A 16,451-nucleotide genomic window follows, 5' to 3' on the forward strand; every position below is an offset into this window, starting at 1 on the left:
AAGGGAACAGTCCCAGGACTGGGAGCTGCCCCAGCACAGTGGGTCCTGATGGGGGATTCTGCCCCAGCTCAGCTGTGGGAAGGAGCACAGCCCAGAACAGAGAGGAGGAAATTGCTGGGTGGCTGTGCCAGGGCATAGGTGGTGCTTCTGCATTCTAGGCTATTGCACAGAGCTCAGGTGTTTAATAAGGTAGATAAAACTGGGCACTCCCAAATCTACTGCTGATAAAACAGGGTTTCAAAGAGGCTGTGGGTTGAAGGGGGAAATGAGTGTAAGAAGTACAGTCCAGTCAACACATACAGTCATTGCAATGAATTTCACGGGGAGGGTAGGTAGTCAGGGGAGGAACAGACCTGCAGTCTGGTGGGCCCTCAGGACTGTGGCCATGTGGCTCCACATGGCTCATTTGGGTCACTCCCTGCCTCTCCTGCCTGAAAGCTGCTGTCAGATACTCTACATCACAGTGTATCATAAGAGGACATCAATGCTAAATGCCTGGAAAAGTGCCTTTAACATCCAGAGGCACCTGCTCTGAGCATGGCAGATTGGGCAGATGTGAAATAATCTGTTTTGTTATGGTCTGGAGAGCTTCTGTCCAGCACAGGCAAACCTGTGCTGCTGCAATGCTGTTTTTGCTGGCAGCACTGTGCTAGGTCACACTGGCACCACTTGCATCAGGTTGTTTCTTTTCTCCTGTCCTCTGTTGGCAGCATGAGGATTTGATACGGTTCCCCCTGGAACCAGTGAGAAGAGTTCCCAAGGTGGACTTCATACTGAAAGAGTTTTCAGTCATTGGGTGTGTGTTATTCTTGACATGGGGTACGCTTGTGCTTGTTATTCAGCTCCTTCAGAAAAGCAGATTGCCTGCAATAGCAAGGCAATGGACCTTGTATACATAAAATCATAGGACTAACTGCTCTTCAATAGAAAAAGATAACTATATTAAAAAGATGGAAGTGGTGCAAAGTTGAGCCAGGTCAAGCTGGTAACATTAAAAAGAGTAAGCCCCAAGGAGAAGTCTTACTCTTCCTTGCTATCGTAAATAGAAAAGTAACTTGTGTGAACTAATAATAGATTATTCAACCAGAAATACTTTTCTAACCAGAAAGCATCTGTGCCTTTGCAGCAAACATCTGTGATAAAAGGGAAAAAAAGGGAGTTAAATAAACTTGTATAAAAATGGCAGACAGAGAAAAAGTCACACTGGAAAAAAACCAACTTGGGCCTTTTTACCCCCTGCCTCCTGCTGTAAGTGATTAAATGTTTGGTTTTCATGCAACATATTCAGTTCTTAATAAAATTTTAAAGTTTCTCTGTATGTCTAAGTGAAAGTGACCTAGAGGAGAACTCACAGGAAAATTCCTGCCTTTTTTTCCCCTTTCCAAAAATCTCTTTTAACCTTCCTACCGTAACTCATTTATTTTGTCCATTTTGATATCAAACTTTCAATAAGTAAAACGACATCATTTTTTATACCTTATTCCCCTTAGCAATATATCCTGCTTGCTAGCACTCTTCTGTAGGCCAGCAAAACCCAATAATTTTCATGAATCATTGCTTGGGCATGAAGTCTTGACACTGGTTCTCCAGCATGATCAGGTGTGAGAGGAGAGGACGTGCTCCTGGTTAAAGAGTGGTGGGATTTGGCCACCTGCTCTGGTTAGCCATGCCCTCCTCACCTTGAGTGTTGGTATGGAAGGCATGGGCATACTCTGCTGACAGGTGATCATACATAATCCTTAGAAAGACAGGGTCTGAAGGAGAAATTAAAAGTTCAAAAAAAAAATTTATTGCCTGACTACATTTCATCACGTTTCAGTGGGTTGAGTGGCTCCTCCACCCCTGTCCTTTGTGAAGGAGTATCAGTGAAAGATGTAGACAATGCTGAGGCCATGTTTAACTGGAAATAGTGCAAACACAGCACACGACCATCCCTTCCTGAAAGATGTGAAGAAAGGCTTTCCTTAGCTTTCATTCAGTAAAGTCTGAGAGCAAATACTTTTAGCAGGTTTGTTTCCTTGAGGTCAGGTACAAACAACAGTGTGGTTAGAGAAGGGCCTCAACACTCAAAAATATTTCCTTGCATGATGAACCACTTTTAACCAGGCTTTCCAAGGAAGGAAGTCATGATTCCCTTCACTTGAAGATTTGCTCTATCTTCCCCCATACCTAGAGCTGTGCAAAAACCATCAGGTTGACTTTCAGTATTAGCCTTTAATGTGGTATAAGTTCCCTGAGATCTGCAAACTGGAAGATCTGGATTGCCTTTTGATCAATGCTTGTCTTATCTTTGGGGTAAAGAAAAAATGGTTCTAAATTTCTGATAGTGTTTGTATTTTTATATTTGCTTGGCTTTCCCCAAAATTCTAGAGAAAAATTCTCCCTTCGGTTTCCAATTATCTCATTTTTCAAGAATCTCTCTCTTCTTTTGGTTATAACCAGGAAGTATTTGATTTGTGTTTTTTCCCTGTGAAACAGTGTTACATTTGGTTCTATAGTGATGTGACAAAGTAAGAAAATAGGTTGGTTTGTTTCATCAGAAAAAAAAAAAAAGGTAATAATTAGAGCAGTACAAATTTCTGCACTAATAGTAAAATTTTGGGCATGAAAATTATCTGAACTATTAGAGTGCTTGGCAGCAAGTGCCTCATTTGTACTCCTTTCTTTAAGAAATGAGTTAAGGAAGGCTCCCTCTCATTCAATGGCCACTCTGTATTTTTGGTCACAGAGTTAACTTCAGTGAGCATTGTACCTTCCACTGTACTAAGACACTTTGTGTAATTAATATTCAACAAATTTAACTACTGAGCTACTAAACTGGTTTGCCATGACACACACGACTTGTACAAACATTTCTTAGAAGAGACTGGCCACAGCAGGCTGCTTCTCATGTTTCTGGTGCACTGTTCCTCTCAGTGAAACCTGTGGCTGGCTGTTTATTTGGGAGCTGGTTCCTCTCACTCCCCTGAGATATATTTAAATGTAGCTTAGCAAATAAGCCCCTTATCTACAACAGTTTCTAAATAGATTTTTGTAAATAATATAGGCTCAGAAGTCAGTTACATTAAGCTCAAAACAGTTCCTTTAAGTACAGTGGTTTATTGCTACACTCTCATGGATGCAGTTGGGAGCTACTCTGTCAGGACATTGATACAGTGAGTTTGATAAAGAGATATTTCATGGCTCAGATTGATCTAGGCTGTGCTCTGGTCAGCCCTCCTCAACGTGACACCCACTATATTTCAAGATGAGCACCCTGAAAGCAAATGACAAATTTTTGAAATGCCACTGGTAAACTTGTTTGGACTAAAATTTGTTTTAAATACTGGTAATGACCCCCCCCCCTTTTTTTTTTTTTTCCCCAAGAAAGTTGAGAGCTGCTCTGAAGCAAGTTGCTTCAGGTATTATTATTCTCCACTTCTTTTAGGATCTCCTAGCATTATGTGGAAACAAGAAAAAGAGATGTTTTATGGAATGAACTATGGAAAAATTACATAGCTGGCAATCAACACTCAGCTACTGTAGGAGCAAAACAATAAACACTGCTTGCTTCTTTTGAGCAGTGGGAATCCTCAGGATGTGGCAATCCTATGATGCACTAGAGATTTGTTAGTAAATTTGGATTCTGTAACCCTCTAGAATGCAGTCTTTGACTAAATTCCTATAAAGGTATTAAAAAACTGAGTATTTAGAACACTTCCTGAAAACAATTACAGTTTAACAAAAATTGTGATGAGAAAAAGATCTCTCTGTGATAAAAATGCTAATGCTGTAGCCTGGAAAACTCCTTCAGTGCAAGTAAAAAAAATTAAACTCCTGCAATATTGCCAGTAATTGTCAGTGAAACTTTATCACTCCTTGTGAAAACTGATATGCTTTAATGCAATTTAAATTCTCAGTTAAAATGAACTGGTTTTAACTGACTTTCCTCTTATTCTATATTTTGGCAGTTTTATTCCCCTTTTATGAAACACTGTAGTAGTACTCCCCGTCTTTCATTTGCTTTTGTAAGATGTAAATTTTTAAATGTACCAAATTCTAGGAGGGGAATTTAGAAATCATACAAGTTCATTGAGGAAGCCAAATCCGTTAAAACACACTTGGATTAGTGACTGAAACAATGTGCAATTCACAATGTAAGTAAGTTAGAAGAGTTCTAAATCCCTTCATTTCAGACATCAAAGACATATTAACTCCTCCTTCACCCCACGTACTCCAACTCAACCATTTCAATAACTAAGAGATCTTTAAAAACATTGCTTTTTAAATAGGTTTGCTTTAAAAATTGTTTTCTTTGGATTTCCACTGAGCCAACTGTATTTCTGAGTGTAAAAACAATCCTGACTCTACAACAGGTGGAACAAGTGAGATCAGATATTTTCAGGATAATGTTCTTAGACCCGTTTGGAAAGGTAGAAAAGAAAGAGAGTACAAAATATGCCCTGTAAACAGTTTCTCTAGAAAGCACAATGTTACAAGTTTAAAAGAACTTTTCCTACCTGTCGCTTTTGTGTGGATCAGGAAGTGTAGCTTTTCCTGATTACAATCTTCCATGGCTTAGCTTGGCTTGTGCATTTGAATGTTAAATATGTAAGAATGCCTTGTTTAGCTTGGGAGTTTGCATGACCTCTTAATGAGACACTGTAGTTAGTGTCATTGGGTATTAAGGCATCATGTGACTCTAGATGAAAATAAAATCCTTTAAAGTTTGCATTTAATACTTCCTAGAATCTGTAACCCTTTACCTGCAAGCTGGATAAAAAAAACCTGATAGAACTCACCGTTTTCTGGCCAGGGTTAGAAAAAGGAGAAGCGGAGGAACACGTGCCAAGTAATTCCTTTCCTCCGGGACACTCACAGCGACCACAACAAAGCCTGAGCGTGCCACTGTATTCATACTGCCATTTGCATAGTCTTAAAATTAAATCTCCCCATATCACAAACAGCGCTGGAGGGATTTGGCAAAAAGTTCTTCTGCTGCATGTTGCCTGGCAATGACATTTATTCCCCACTGTTTTTGCGTGATACTCTAAAGGGAAATTCAGCTCTGAGGTGCGCTTGCAGGCAGGCGTTGCGTCACATTTACCTGTGAAAGCTCCCGCCTTTTCTGGAGTCATTTTGATTTGAGTGGGGTGTTTCCAGAAGTGATATGAAAGATGTGCTTCCAGAAGTGATATGAAAGATGTGTTGTTGCCACAATCAGGTGAGAGAGTTTTGAGTTTTTCCCCGTGCAGGAGGAGAGCTTTAAGTTAGGCGAGCGCCTGGGTCATGCGTGATCTTTAACACAGGTCGATACACCTGAAAACGGTAAAACAAACCTGGAAAGAACTGGCACTGAGATTGCATCACCTAACTGCCTGTGTCGGAGCTGAGGGGTGCAAAGCAGGACTAACAAAGAGTATCGATAGTACAACTAAATCCCGCCCTCCCCTTTTTTTTTTTTTTTTTTGTGCTGTTAAGCCTCACGGAAGCGCTGACACGAAGTTTGGCTGCTGCCTTGAGTAGGCGTGCTGTTCTCGCTCTAAATAATGCCGGATTTACAGCTGCCTCCCAGCAAGGCAGGGATTGCACCCTCACCTCCCCTGTGGAAGGAGGGTGCTGGGTTAAAATCACCTTGGTGTGCCCTGCGGTGAGCTGGAGCCGAGACTGTCAAACTCACACCAGCGGTGGGCTGGGGCGGGCAGGTCCCGTGCCCAGGAACACGGACTCAGATGCTGCAGGAGCCACCACAACTAGGGGGCGAAACGTCTTGTGCCAGCAAAGAAATTAATAAAAGATGCTTTGGATATTATTTTAAGGCGACAACTATGTCATAATGTGAAAACCAAGCATCACTTTCAGGCTATGAGCTAGCGCGCTGCAAAGCTCTGCAACAGGTCTTTTGTACATTTTAAGTATTTTTCTCCTGCAAATGCTTAGTTTTAGCTGAAAATGGACTTCGAGAACCAGGAAGTTTCCTAGTACAAAACCTTCGCTAAACTCTCCAAAGGCTCTCTGGTCAGTAAATAAAGAATTGCCAGCCTCACATTTCCCCAGGATGTGTGAGAAGGTGAGGGAGATGGGAGATGAAGACAGTCCGGGGGTACCTCTGCAGCACGGATCTGCAGCTGTCAGCAGCCGTGCCCCAGCCGGAGCTCACCCCATGGCCAGCTCTGCGCTATTTTGCATGTGGTATTTTGCCATTGTAATTGCAGCTACTGGGCTGATGAGGTGGTCTAACAGGCCCAGAAATGTCCCAGTCCAAAAGCCGCGTTTTAAGCCAGGAGGCCCCCCCAAAGCAAACACAGTGAGCCTGCCTTCCCCCTTCTCCTGATGCTTGGCATCTTTTTCAAACCCCCTCCAGAGCTGCTATACTTTTTGTTATTCCACAGTCTGTTCATTCGTGAGATTTCCCGAACCAACACCCGGTATTTCTGTTGTAGTAGAGAAGTTCTGCCTCAGCCTCTGCAATCCCAATCGTGCTGTGTCTGATAAAAACCTTTTCTGTGAGTATGTGCGAACTGCTGGGACCTTTTTGGGTTGATCGCCTGACAGGTTTTCACAGACGTGTCCTGCAGGAAATGATCACTTGTCTCACCAATCCACAGTGCTTGTTCAAGAGCACGTGTGTGACACTTTTTCAAAGGAAAAGTAGTTGAGACATTCAGCCTTCAGAAATCCTCTTTTCCTTCTAATCTCATTCTGGTACCTTAGTCGACTGTTTTGGCTGAGGTTTTCTGGAGAAGGTTCCTGCTGAGATAGAAGGCTGCCCCGATAAATTGCAGCCTAAAAGGCTAACTTTATGACTTCGTGTGCGATTGTCAATGTGATAATTCAGTGGGAAATGCTGGGCAATTTACTAGCAATAAATGGGATAATGTAGACAAATGGCAGCAAACTATCCAGTTGCTTTGGGGATGTTCTGTTTTCATCTGTGCTACAGCATGTCTGGATTTTTGCTTCATCTCTCACCTTGCAATTCTGTGTATTACACTTTAAATATGCTAACTAGATCTATTTTAGTCTAGAAGCTTTCTCACATGCACTGAAATGCATGTGTAATGAGAGATGTAGTAGGAGAGCAGGCAGATGATTTTATTTATATGGTATTATGTGGTGAAAGCTCTGGCAGTGGGAACATGTGAACATGCCTTAAATCCATTTTTGTATATTCCCTGCTGAGGCTGGCGAGGAGACCAGTGAGCTACCACCAAAAGAGCAGGTGCTGCAAATGGAGAGTGTACATAGCTGGGAACACATCAGGGGCTTTGCTGAGTCGGGATGGGAGCTTCACCCACCCTGGCAGCACAGGTCTGGCAGGACAGGAGCTTGGTAGGGGCAGATTTTAACAGTCACGGGGGGAAATGTGTGGTTTTAAAAGGATGTTATACTAGACTGGAAACATTCCCTCACACTCTTCTGCTTACTGTCCTCTGTTTTCAAGAGAATTGAGCACTGTATAGCTTGTCCTTGATAGTGAAAGACCCGTTTTCACAGAAGGGTGATGGTTCAAACTGCCCTTCCTGGAGAAACACATGATACAATGCCTCATCCTGCCTTGGGAAGGATCATGATGACTATTCCTGCAGCCTTTGACCTTTCTGTTGAAATCGAGAATTGAGATTATGAATTAGACCTACACTGAGAGCATCAGTTCATGTCATAAAAGTCAGGAGACTACCTCCAAAATGCAAGGAATGGTGTTCTGTAACCAGGCAGTAAACCACAGGAAAAAATGTAGCTCACAGGTCTCCTTGCAGCCATGTGGTGATCTAGGAAGAAATATTGAGTAATGTCCATAACAGACTGCAAGAACCTGAAGTAGGTTGTATTTGTAGCATAAATACTTTATAATGGTTCTTAGTAACAAACCATTGTTAATGAAGCCTATCCAGAGGCCCTAGTCCACACTTGGATGACTACATGATAAGTTTTATGATTAAAAAAGTGCATTGAAAAAAGTATGAAGAAGAAACAAAAACAGATTAGAAATAAAAAAAAATAGAAGAAATAAAACCAGATTTCAGTAGTCTGTCCTTTTGCAGTCAATATTTATATTAAAACAAGTATTTTAAAATCTTTATTCAACAAAATGAAACAATGCAGATTGTTGTTAAAAGCTTTATGGAAGTGCCCCAGAGGACCCATTTTATGACATATCATACAGACAAAATTATAGATTTTGTCAAAGAGCAAACTCTCAGGATTTTAAGCTGGAACAGTCCCCTCTGCATACAAACACCATTTCAGCAATGAATATTTGCTTTAAAATCTCATTGCAAAATGGTTAAAACTTCTGTTTCCGCAGGTAAAGGGCTTGAGTGTGCATCATGGAGAAATCAGGACTGGGGAGCCACTGAAACCTGAATGCCTTCTGAAAGCAAACTTTTCCAGGCTGCATGTTAACCCACATTTTGATGTTATCGGATAATAATGTGAAAAAAAGCCGAATGGCCACAGGCTGTTTGAAATGAAGTCACGGGCCATGCATTCCCCAGCTGTGGTGCAAAGGAAATGACTGATAAAAATATTTTTTCTAGCTGACCTCCGGCTTACCTTTGTCTGCCAAAGAATTTCCGGCTAATTCCCTGTTAAAGCTTTCTTGCAGCTACAACCTATTCCTAGAATCTTCTGTGTCAGAAAATACAGACCCCATCTGAGCTTGTTTATAGAGGCACTTTATCTAAAAGATAAATGAAAGCTTTGTTCTAGAGCTGCAAATAGGGCTCCTTAACAAAAAGTAAATTGCATTATTCCTATGTAGGAGAAGAACAGCACTTGGTATTTGGATGGCTCATTATTGGAGAAAATACTTTATCTCAGTACCACCAATACTTTATCTCAGTACGTGTATCTTCATACAAGATACACGTACTTGGGGACAGATTTGTGAACGGCTGTGGAGCAGTCACTCTTGGCAGTAGCAGGTATCAGCAAGCTGAAGCCATTCAGAACCCTGTGTCTGCTATATAGGCTCAACATGAGGAGTCTGACCCCTGATTTTTCAGAAAGCTGGCAAGCTGAATGAGATAGGGTAGGCACCAAGGTGTGATTCTTGGGGGTAGCCTGTGCAAGGGTAAGAGTAGCACTTGATGATCCATGGGGGTCCCTTCCAACTCAGAATATTCTGTGGTTCTGTGATTACATTATACTCCATTACTACCAAAAAGAGCCACTCTCCTTGGCAGACAGAGGATGTATTGTACTCTTCCAAGATAATGAAAGAACTAACTTTCCAATATTACACAGGTGTTGGATGGGGAGTTCAGGGCAAAAATGCACAAGTCATGCACCATGTTTAAGAGAAGATGGAAGTTGCCTACCTTTCGGACAGAATCCCGGGAACTGTGGTGCCCACAGCCTTTTCCCATAGCTTCACAGGTCTGAATGGGTGTGGGGTTTCAGGTCCTCTTTTTTTGTCTTTTTACTGGGTTGGTCACAAAAGCCTTCATGTCTGTTGATTTGCATACTGTCAGTATGCAATCTAGTAATAAACATTATCTAAGCATGGTGTTGTTTTTTTTTTGGTTTTTTTTTGTTTGTTTGTTTGTTTTTGTTTTGTTTTGTTTTTTGTTTTTCTTTTTTTTTTTTTTTTTGCAAATCTCATTGTATTTCGAATGCTTGATTTAGTTAGCTGCAATGGGAAAAACACTCGAATTTTTCCTTATCAATTCTTGCCTTAAAAATTATTTATATACAGGCCAAAGTAAGCTGCAAAGGCCACGTCCCTCTGCCAGAGTGGAATTTCCATGAAATTAAGGGACACACACAAGTTTGATTACATAGTTTATTAGTACAAACAATGCATACACAAGACTGTATATTTGTTTGAAGACTGCAATAGATTTCTAATTTAACAACTCTGTAACAAAATTTAACTAAATTTGACATTTATGAAAATATAAATCTCTGATTGGGTAGGTTTTCCCAACAATACAAAGTTTACATAAAAACATTCAATATGATCTATTGTTGCAAACCAGTTAGGAAAAATCATTCAAGTCACTTAATATACTATATTGGCTTGTACATTGAACATTCACACACTACATTAAGTTCTAACTTAGCATTCATTTCTTGGAAATTTGTGACATGAATTCTGATTTTAAAAATAAGACTATTCTGTTTAAATAATTTGAAAATATTTCCACGTGTGGGTGTGCCATCTTTAAGATATGCAAGTAGGGGAAAATTTTCTTATCCTTTCAGATGTTGTCCAGTATATATTTTTACTTAGGAAAATGTAAATTTTTTTTACAGCATATTTCATTATTTCACAATTTCTGCCTTGAAACTGGTAAAACTGTACAAAAGGCTCAGAACAGTTTCTAAAGCAGAAAGTGACGCTTGTATGTATGTAAGAGTAAGAAAAACTCATTACAAACTGGACTAGGAAAGGATCTCTGGACAGCCTTTACATTTAGTGAAATATTTCAGCAGATACACAAACAGTCCCAGAGTGTTTGGTCATTTGATCTGTATTTATAATGGGAAAAGTACAGAAAAAATACTAAGGCAAATGTTATAAGGACTAATACATGGCATGTCTGAGAACTACCAGGATTACTTTGGAGACATAGGAGATTCTTTAGAGTTTCTTACAACAAAATGGACAGCAACCTTTTTAACATAAATAATGTCTTTAAGTGTTCATCAGTTACGCCCCTTCTCTTTGAGAAATTTTCATTATGACCTGTACTAATACATACTATGAAGACGCAACATTTCCCCAAACCAAAAATAAAACCCCAATCCCTATACTTCCTTTAAACCTCAGGACTTTTATAATTTTTATCACAATACAGAAACCTGAAATCCCTGCATGCAATTTAAAAAGAAAAAACAACTTTCATTCTGTTCATTAAGGCGAACAAATACTTGTTGCCTCACATGTTGACATGTTAGCAGCTGACTGGCACCTACTCCTTTCAGCCCAAAGATTAATCCCAATTAAAAAGAAAAATAAAAGTAGGTGTTTTTAAAATGATGATGGAATGTATCAAGTGTTCCAGGTTGGCAGGTGACATCTTGTCATTGCACCATCAAGCAGAAAAACACATTTTTGCAAGTGGGTATAAAGTTGACTGTTAGCTATAGACCCATCTAGGTGACTTGGAATATAAAATAGTGGTCTGACTTCTCGCCAATCACTTAGAGCTTTAGTTCTAGTTAAAACAGTCTGTCAACCACAGATACGATCACCTAACTTCTGTAATAGCATAACAATTTTGATAGTATTGCTTGAAATTTTTAATCAAGGCCCTGGTGAAATTCTGGACTAAACCTTGTATTCTGAAATTAAAAAAAAAAAACCCTGCAGCCCATTTGCTTTATGTTTGCTTGTATGTTTACAGAAATCTAAGACAGGAGAAAACAGCTGGTCTGCCCTCTGCTGTTTCTATCTGTCTTCCACGAAACGCACTGATTTTTACACGAATTCAGAAGACATACCTAAGCAAGTGTACTATTCAGATAAGCTCATCCAGATGGTTACTCAGTTGTCAGATGCAAAACTGTGTCTGCAATCTATGGCTGAGCACACTTTCTCATAGCAGTAGCTGTGTCTTTTGGTTGGTGTTGATTCACTCACCTCAGCCTCTGTAACTGTAATGGGGCTATCCCTTGCAAATACTTCTGTTGATTCCCTCCAAATGCAGTCTGCAGTCACTTTGAAACTATAATTGTGACACTTTGGCCTAATCACTTGTGTTGTGTTGTTGAAAATCTGACGGCTGTTTGAAGTAGCAATTTTGATTTTCAGTGCAGCATCAACTCGATCCACTACAGTGTAAGTACCTATACTTCCATCATCAAATCCAATAATAATATTTAAATGTCTCTGTGAGAGTGCAAGAAAAGTGGGAGTTTTATAAAGGGAACAGGCACCGATGTTTTTGCCATCTGCTAGCCTCATTACAATTAAACTAGAGACTGCACCATTGTCGTCATCTTCTTCCCCACGACAACAAATGTACACCAGGTAGCGGCCATCCCGAGACAGCCTCTGCCGCCAGATGACGCCCGGAGCGTGAACCACACGAAGTTTTCCGCTGTATAAATCAAGCACGTTGATGTTCTCGTCACCACGGGTTATAATTCCTAGCTTCCCATTTGGAGATATTTCAAAGTCTTCCAATTTTTTTAAGAAATTGGTAGGCAACTGTACCCGTCTACAGATGACTTCCTCTGTTAGGCTCCAGATGTTCACAGTTTCAGTAGATGTTATAAATACTATAATATCTGGGCAGTCTGGTATCAACTTAATATCCACAATGCTTGCACCATCATCACAGCAAAACTTCTTTGTTATACTGCCTGTCCAGAGACTCACTGCCAACACTTTGTTCTTTGCCATTCCAACTACAAATGTATTTGCAGTTGTTATAAATGCATTCTCTAAGGCAACTAAAATATTGCAAACTCTATGTCCTGTAGCCAGTCGCCAAACTCTGGATGCATTCTGCTCGCAGAGAGAGACTACAAACTGATCATTATGAGTAATCATTAGCTCTGAGATTTTTTGTCCATTAATGCGAAAGATATTTTCACCGCTAACCGTGTGCCATACATACTGGCTGCATTTATCATCTGATGTAACCATTATCTCTCCAGAAGAGGTCAGCACACAGTTTTCAACAATACCTTCATGCTTGAACACAGCTTCAATAAATCCAGTGCTGAAGTTCCACTTATGGACAGAATCTGATCCATCCAATGTGTATATTAATTCACCTCTGGCTGGCAACACCAGTCTTTGGATGGGTTTGCCAGATTTGTCAATATTGGACATAGCAGTTATGATGTCTATATCCCAGATAGAAAGGACACCACTGGTGGATAAGGATAGCAGCATGTTGTGATGATTTGATTTAATTAGCCTGACTATAGTTCCTGAGATTTCTTGTAAGCTTGCCATACACTGTCCAGTATCTCTTCTCCAAACAAAAATGGCTGAGGTATTTTCCATTGAAGCAATTATACAGTTGCCATTTTTGGACAACACGGCAGATATAAAGCGCTCGTTGTGTTTAGCTCTAAACTTTTCAGCCACCTTCCACACACGAGTGTCAAGAAGTTCAATGCTGAGAGCCTTACAAATTAAAATTGCACTTTGGTCTTCAGAAAGCTCTATGCTGACAACTTCGCTGTCTTCTCTTCTGCAGTCAAAGTCATCTGTAAGCTGGGGTTTTGCAATTTCCTCTGTATTCCAAACAGAGAGGCTACCCTCACTGTCCACCATCACCATTTCTTGGGCTGTGTCCAAAATGAGAAGGAATTTCACAAATCCACTTGAAAATTCAGAGGTCACAGTGGTCAGTTTCTCTCCACTGCCCAAGTGGAAAATGGTCGCGGTGTTCAAATACTGCCCGCAGAATGCATAAACTCCATCTGGAGAACACTGCACACAGGTCACTTCGTACCAGCAGTGGAAGTGATAGAGAGGCCAACCATAAAGCAGATCTATTACAGTAACATCTTTACTGGCCTCCAGCCAAGCAAGTGCATGGTTGACTGATAATGTAAATCCGTTTATAAAACTGGAGTCCCCTGCAATTCCACAGTGTTTTGACCCCTTAATTTCCACCTCAGACAGAAGACAGGAATTTACGTTATCATATATCAAAAGAGTGTTGTTTGTTGTAGCTACTACAAGATACTTTTCATCACCAGTAAGCTTCATCCCTAAGATAACAGACGGAGCTGTTGTAATTTGCCTTAGTAACTGGCGGGTTTCTACATCCCAAGTGCTAATGGAGCCATTTTCTAAAGCAGCAATAATTTTGCTGGGATTAAATGTAGGCAAAATCTCAGTGACATGCATGCAGCTGGATGACAGTGGCAGGCGCTCGGGGCTGTAAGTCACATCCATGGAGGAATGCAGAGGGACAATAGAGCAGTACTTGGGCCCATCCTTGTCACATTCTAGGAGGAGATGTCTGAGTTTGGGCAATGAACTCACTACTGGGAGAAGTCTCTGCTGCAATTCAGCAGAGAGTGAACCTGGGTATTTTACTACTTTAAACTTTATACTGCGGAGGGTACTGGCCAGAAATTTCAGCTCCTTTTCTTGAGAGTAAGTGTAAGCCAGTTCTATGTCAGAAAGTGCTTTATCAAATTGCCCTATTCTAATCATGGTGTACAGCCAGCTGAAGTTCATGATAACTCCATACAGAAGATCATCAGTTCTTCCACATCTTGTTAAGTGATGGATAAGCTCTGTCATTTTCCTGTGATTAATAAAAAAGATGTCAGGTTCCAATGGGTTACACTGAAAGACCCATGGCTGATCTGGTGCCTGCCTGTCAAACGCAGCCTGATCCATGCAGTGCTTTTCATCCTCATTCAGGCCTCTACTGTCATGGTCAGGACAACCACTCAGATATTGGTCATTGCTGTAAAAAGGTTTTCTTCGTCCACCTGACCAAACACCAAGGAAATACTCTGCCATGACTGTGTGCATTTCACGCAAGTCTTCTTCATTGTGCAGGTACAATTTCTGGGCAATTAGTTGCAAGTGCCTATTTGCCCAAAGAAGCAGTGTTACATTTTTCACCTGTCGTTCTATTAAATATCCCTGTAAGCCCTCCTTAAGTCTTGCAATGTATATATATGGAATTCTCAATGGGTTACTCTCTCTGACTTTCTCATTCAGTTCATACATAACACTGTTGTCAAGGGCTAAAATATCCTCCAGTTCCATTTCACTCAGGCCAGATTTAGACATAGTGATGTAGCCAAGTGCTCTTGACAATAGTCTTGACCCACATTTGTTTTCCAGTGACCAAAACAACTGCTCTATGCTTTCATGGACAGTAACACAGAGAGAGGACTCGTCCACATCCTTATGAGATCTCCAGTGCCTGACCTCTCTGAAGGTTAAATTCACAAACATAGGCAGTGTGCACTTGGAGAATGCCTCATTGACATAGATTTGTTGCCCTGATGTTACTTTTCTTTTAACTCGCAGCAGCTGATGTTTCAGCACTTGACTACACATCTTTCTGTCCCTTGCAGTCAATTCAATATAGTTGCTTTCTTCATGAATAAGGCACCTCAATTTTTGCAGGATCCCATGCTTGTTTGGCAGTGTTGACAAAATTATTCGTACTGAACGTGGAAGGTGAATGGGAAGCCACCAGAGCTTCCTACCATCATCACTATCTGTTAGCTGTTCTAAAGCATCAAATATAATCACCAGTGGCCTGTGAAATGAAGACTCATTCAAGAGATTTATGAACAAATCCCGAAGGTCATGAATCTTTTTGGGGTAACTTTGTATGAGGCAACGATAGTTGACTGCTAGTTGTTCACAAATGCTTTGAAGTATATTCTTCAGATCTGTACTTGTTTCAGTGGATCCCAAAAATCTTATAACTACTACGGGGTCAGAATCTGGTCCCATCTCTTCTTGCAACCAGGAATAGGCCTAGAATGTAGAGCATACCTTAGTTTACATCTCAATGAAGCATAGTAACAGAGTTTATAAATAGTGATAGTCTATGTATGAATAAACATTTAAAAATATCGCTGGTTGAACAGAAATGCTATCACTGGCAGAGTTCAAGGTGGGTGCACTGAATGAAATTCAAGTCATATATCATCTTTGTTTAGAACAAAAAGGCTTATATCAAAGGGGATATGACTAGAATGTACCCCATAAATCCCACGGTACTCTTCACAAAATTGGAGTCTCACCTCTGAAATTAAGTAGATAGAGTCTCTTACAAATAAACTTCCTTAGACACTACACAATGTCATCCTTGGTCAGGCACACCAGTCTGCCACCTAAACCTGTTTAGCATTGATTCTGACTGAGTATAAAGACACTTCTCTAGAGGACACAGATCAGAGTACAGACTCAGCTTAACTACCTGGATACTTTAATCCCTGGCCCACAGAACTACACTTTGCCTTGGTGTGCCTGTGACTTCGACTCCAAAATACTGCCACATAAAGGAAAAAACATCTATCTCTTGAAGTTTTTTGGCTAGAGTACTTCAAGCCAGTGAGGAATGTAACTTCTTTAAATCTTCCCAGACTGTGCAGGCTAACACATCTCTTCACCTCACTTTATGTTATTATAATATTTTAAAAGAAAAGCAGAACCAGAGTCTCTAGGCTGACTTATGTACTCAGATATGAAACGAGATCTTGAGTTGCAAATCCTCATTTCATATATGCACCTAATGTGACTCCACAGGAAGTACATAGAGGGATTTTAAACAGTATTGTTCCCTTCTTCATTTCCTTCTGGCTGATATGGCTGTTTCCCAGTTCACTATGCTGAATTCTCTGACCACCCTGCCAGGAAATCAAAGGTGTGACTGTCATCTGCAGAATTAGGTCTGGTGATGCCAGCTTAGTCTTTTTCTGCATCTTGTCCTGCCTTGCACAAAGTGTTTCATTCATTTCCCTGTAGTACTCAGCTCAATGACTTATACAGCATATGCCAGATAAGTAAGTATGGGTAT

At 40.6% G+C, this 16,451-nt stretch overlaps 2 protein-coding genes across 3 annotated transcripts in view; both read right to left on the minus strand.

Moving 5' to 3' along the window:
* Nucleotides 1-5,160, minus strand: part of C4H4orf19 (chromosome 4 C4orf19 homolog) — a 41,086-nt gene extending 35,926 nt beyond the window's left edge. Inside the window, exon 1 of one of the 2 annotated variants that reach the window (XM_066317137.1) lies at nt 5,087-5,160. The gene's annotated coding sequence lies outside the window, so the exon portion shown is untranslated. Of the gene's footprint in view, nt 1-4,499; nt 4,629-5,086 lie in introns of those variants that run through there. The other variant, XM_066317136.1, reaches the window with a different exon arrangement.
* Nucleotides 5,161-9,560: 4,400 nt separating this feature from the next.
* Nucleotides 9,561-16,451, minus strand: part of NWD2 (NACHT and WD repeat domain containing 2) — a 34,108-nt gene continuing 27,217 nt past the window's right edge. The window contains exon 7 of the mRNA XM_066317567.1: nt 9,561-15,406. Within this exon, the coding sequence (XP_066173664.1) occupies nt 11,474-15,406 (3,933 nt within the window). The 3' untranslated portion in view covers nt 9,561-11,473. The remainder of the gene's footprint in view (nt 15,407-16,451) is intronic.

This window comes from Sylvia atricapilla, chromosome 4 (genome assembly GCF_009819655.1).
Source record: "Sylvia atricapilla isolate bSylAtr1 chromosome 4, bSylAtr1.pri, whole genome shotgun sequence".
In the NCBI taxonomy this organism is placed as follows: domain Eukaryota; kingdom Metazoa; phylum Chordata; class Aves; order Passeriformes; family Sylviidae; genus Sylvia; species Sylvia atricapilla.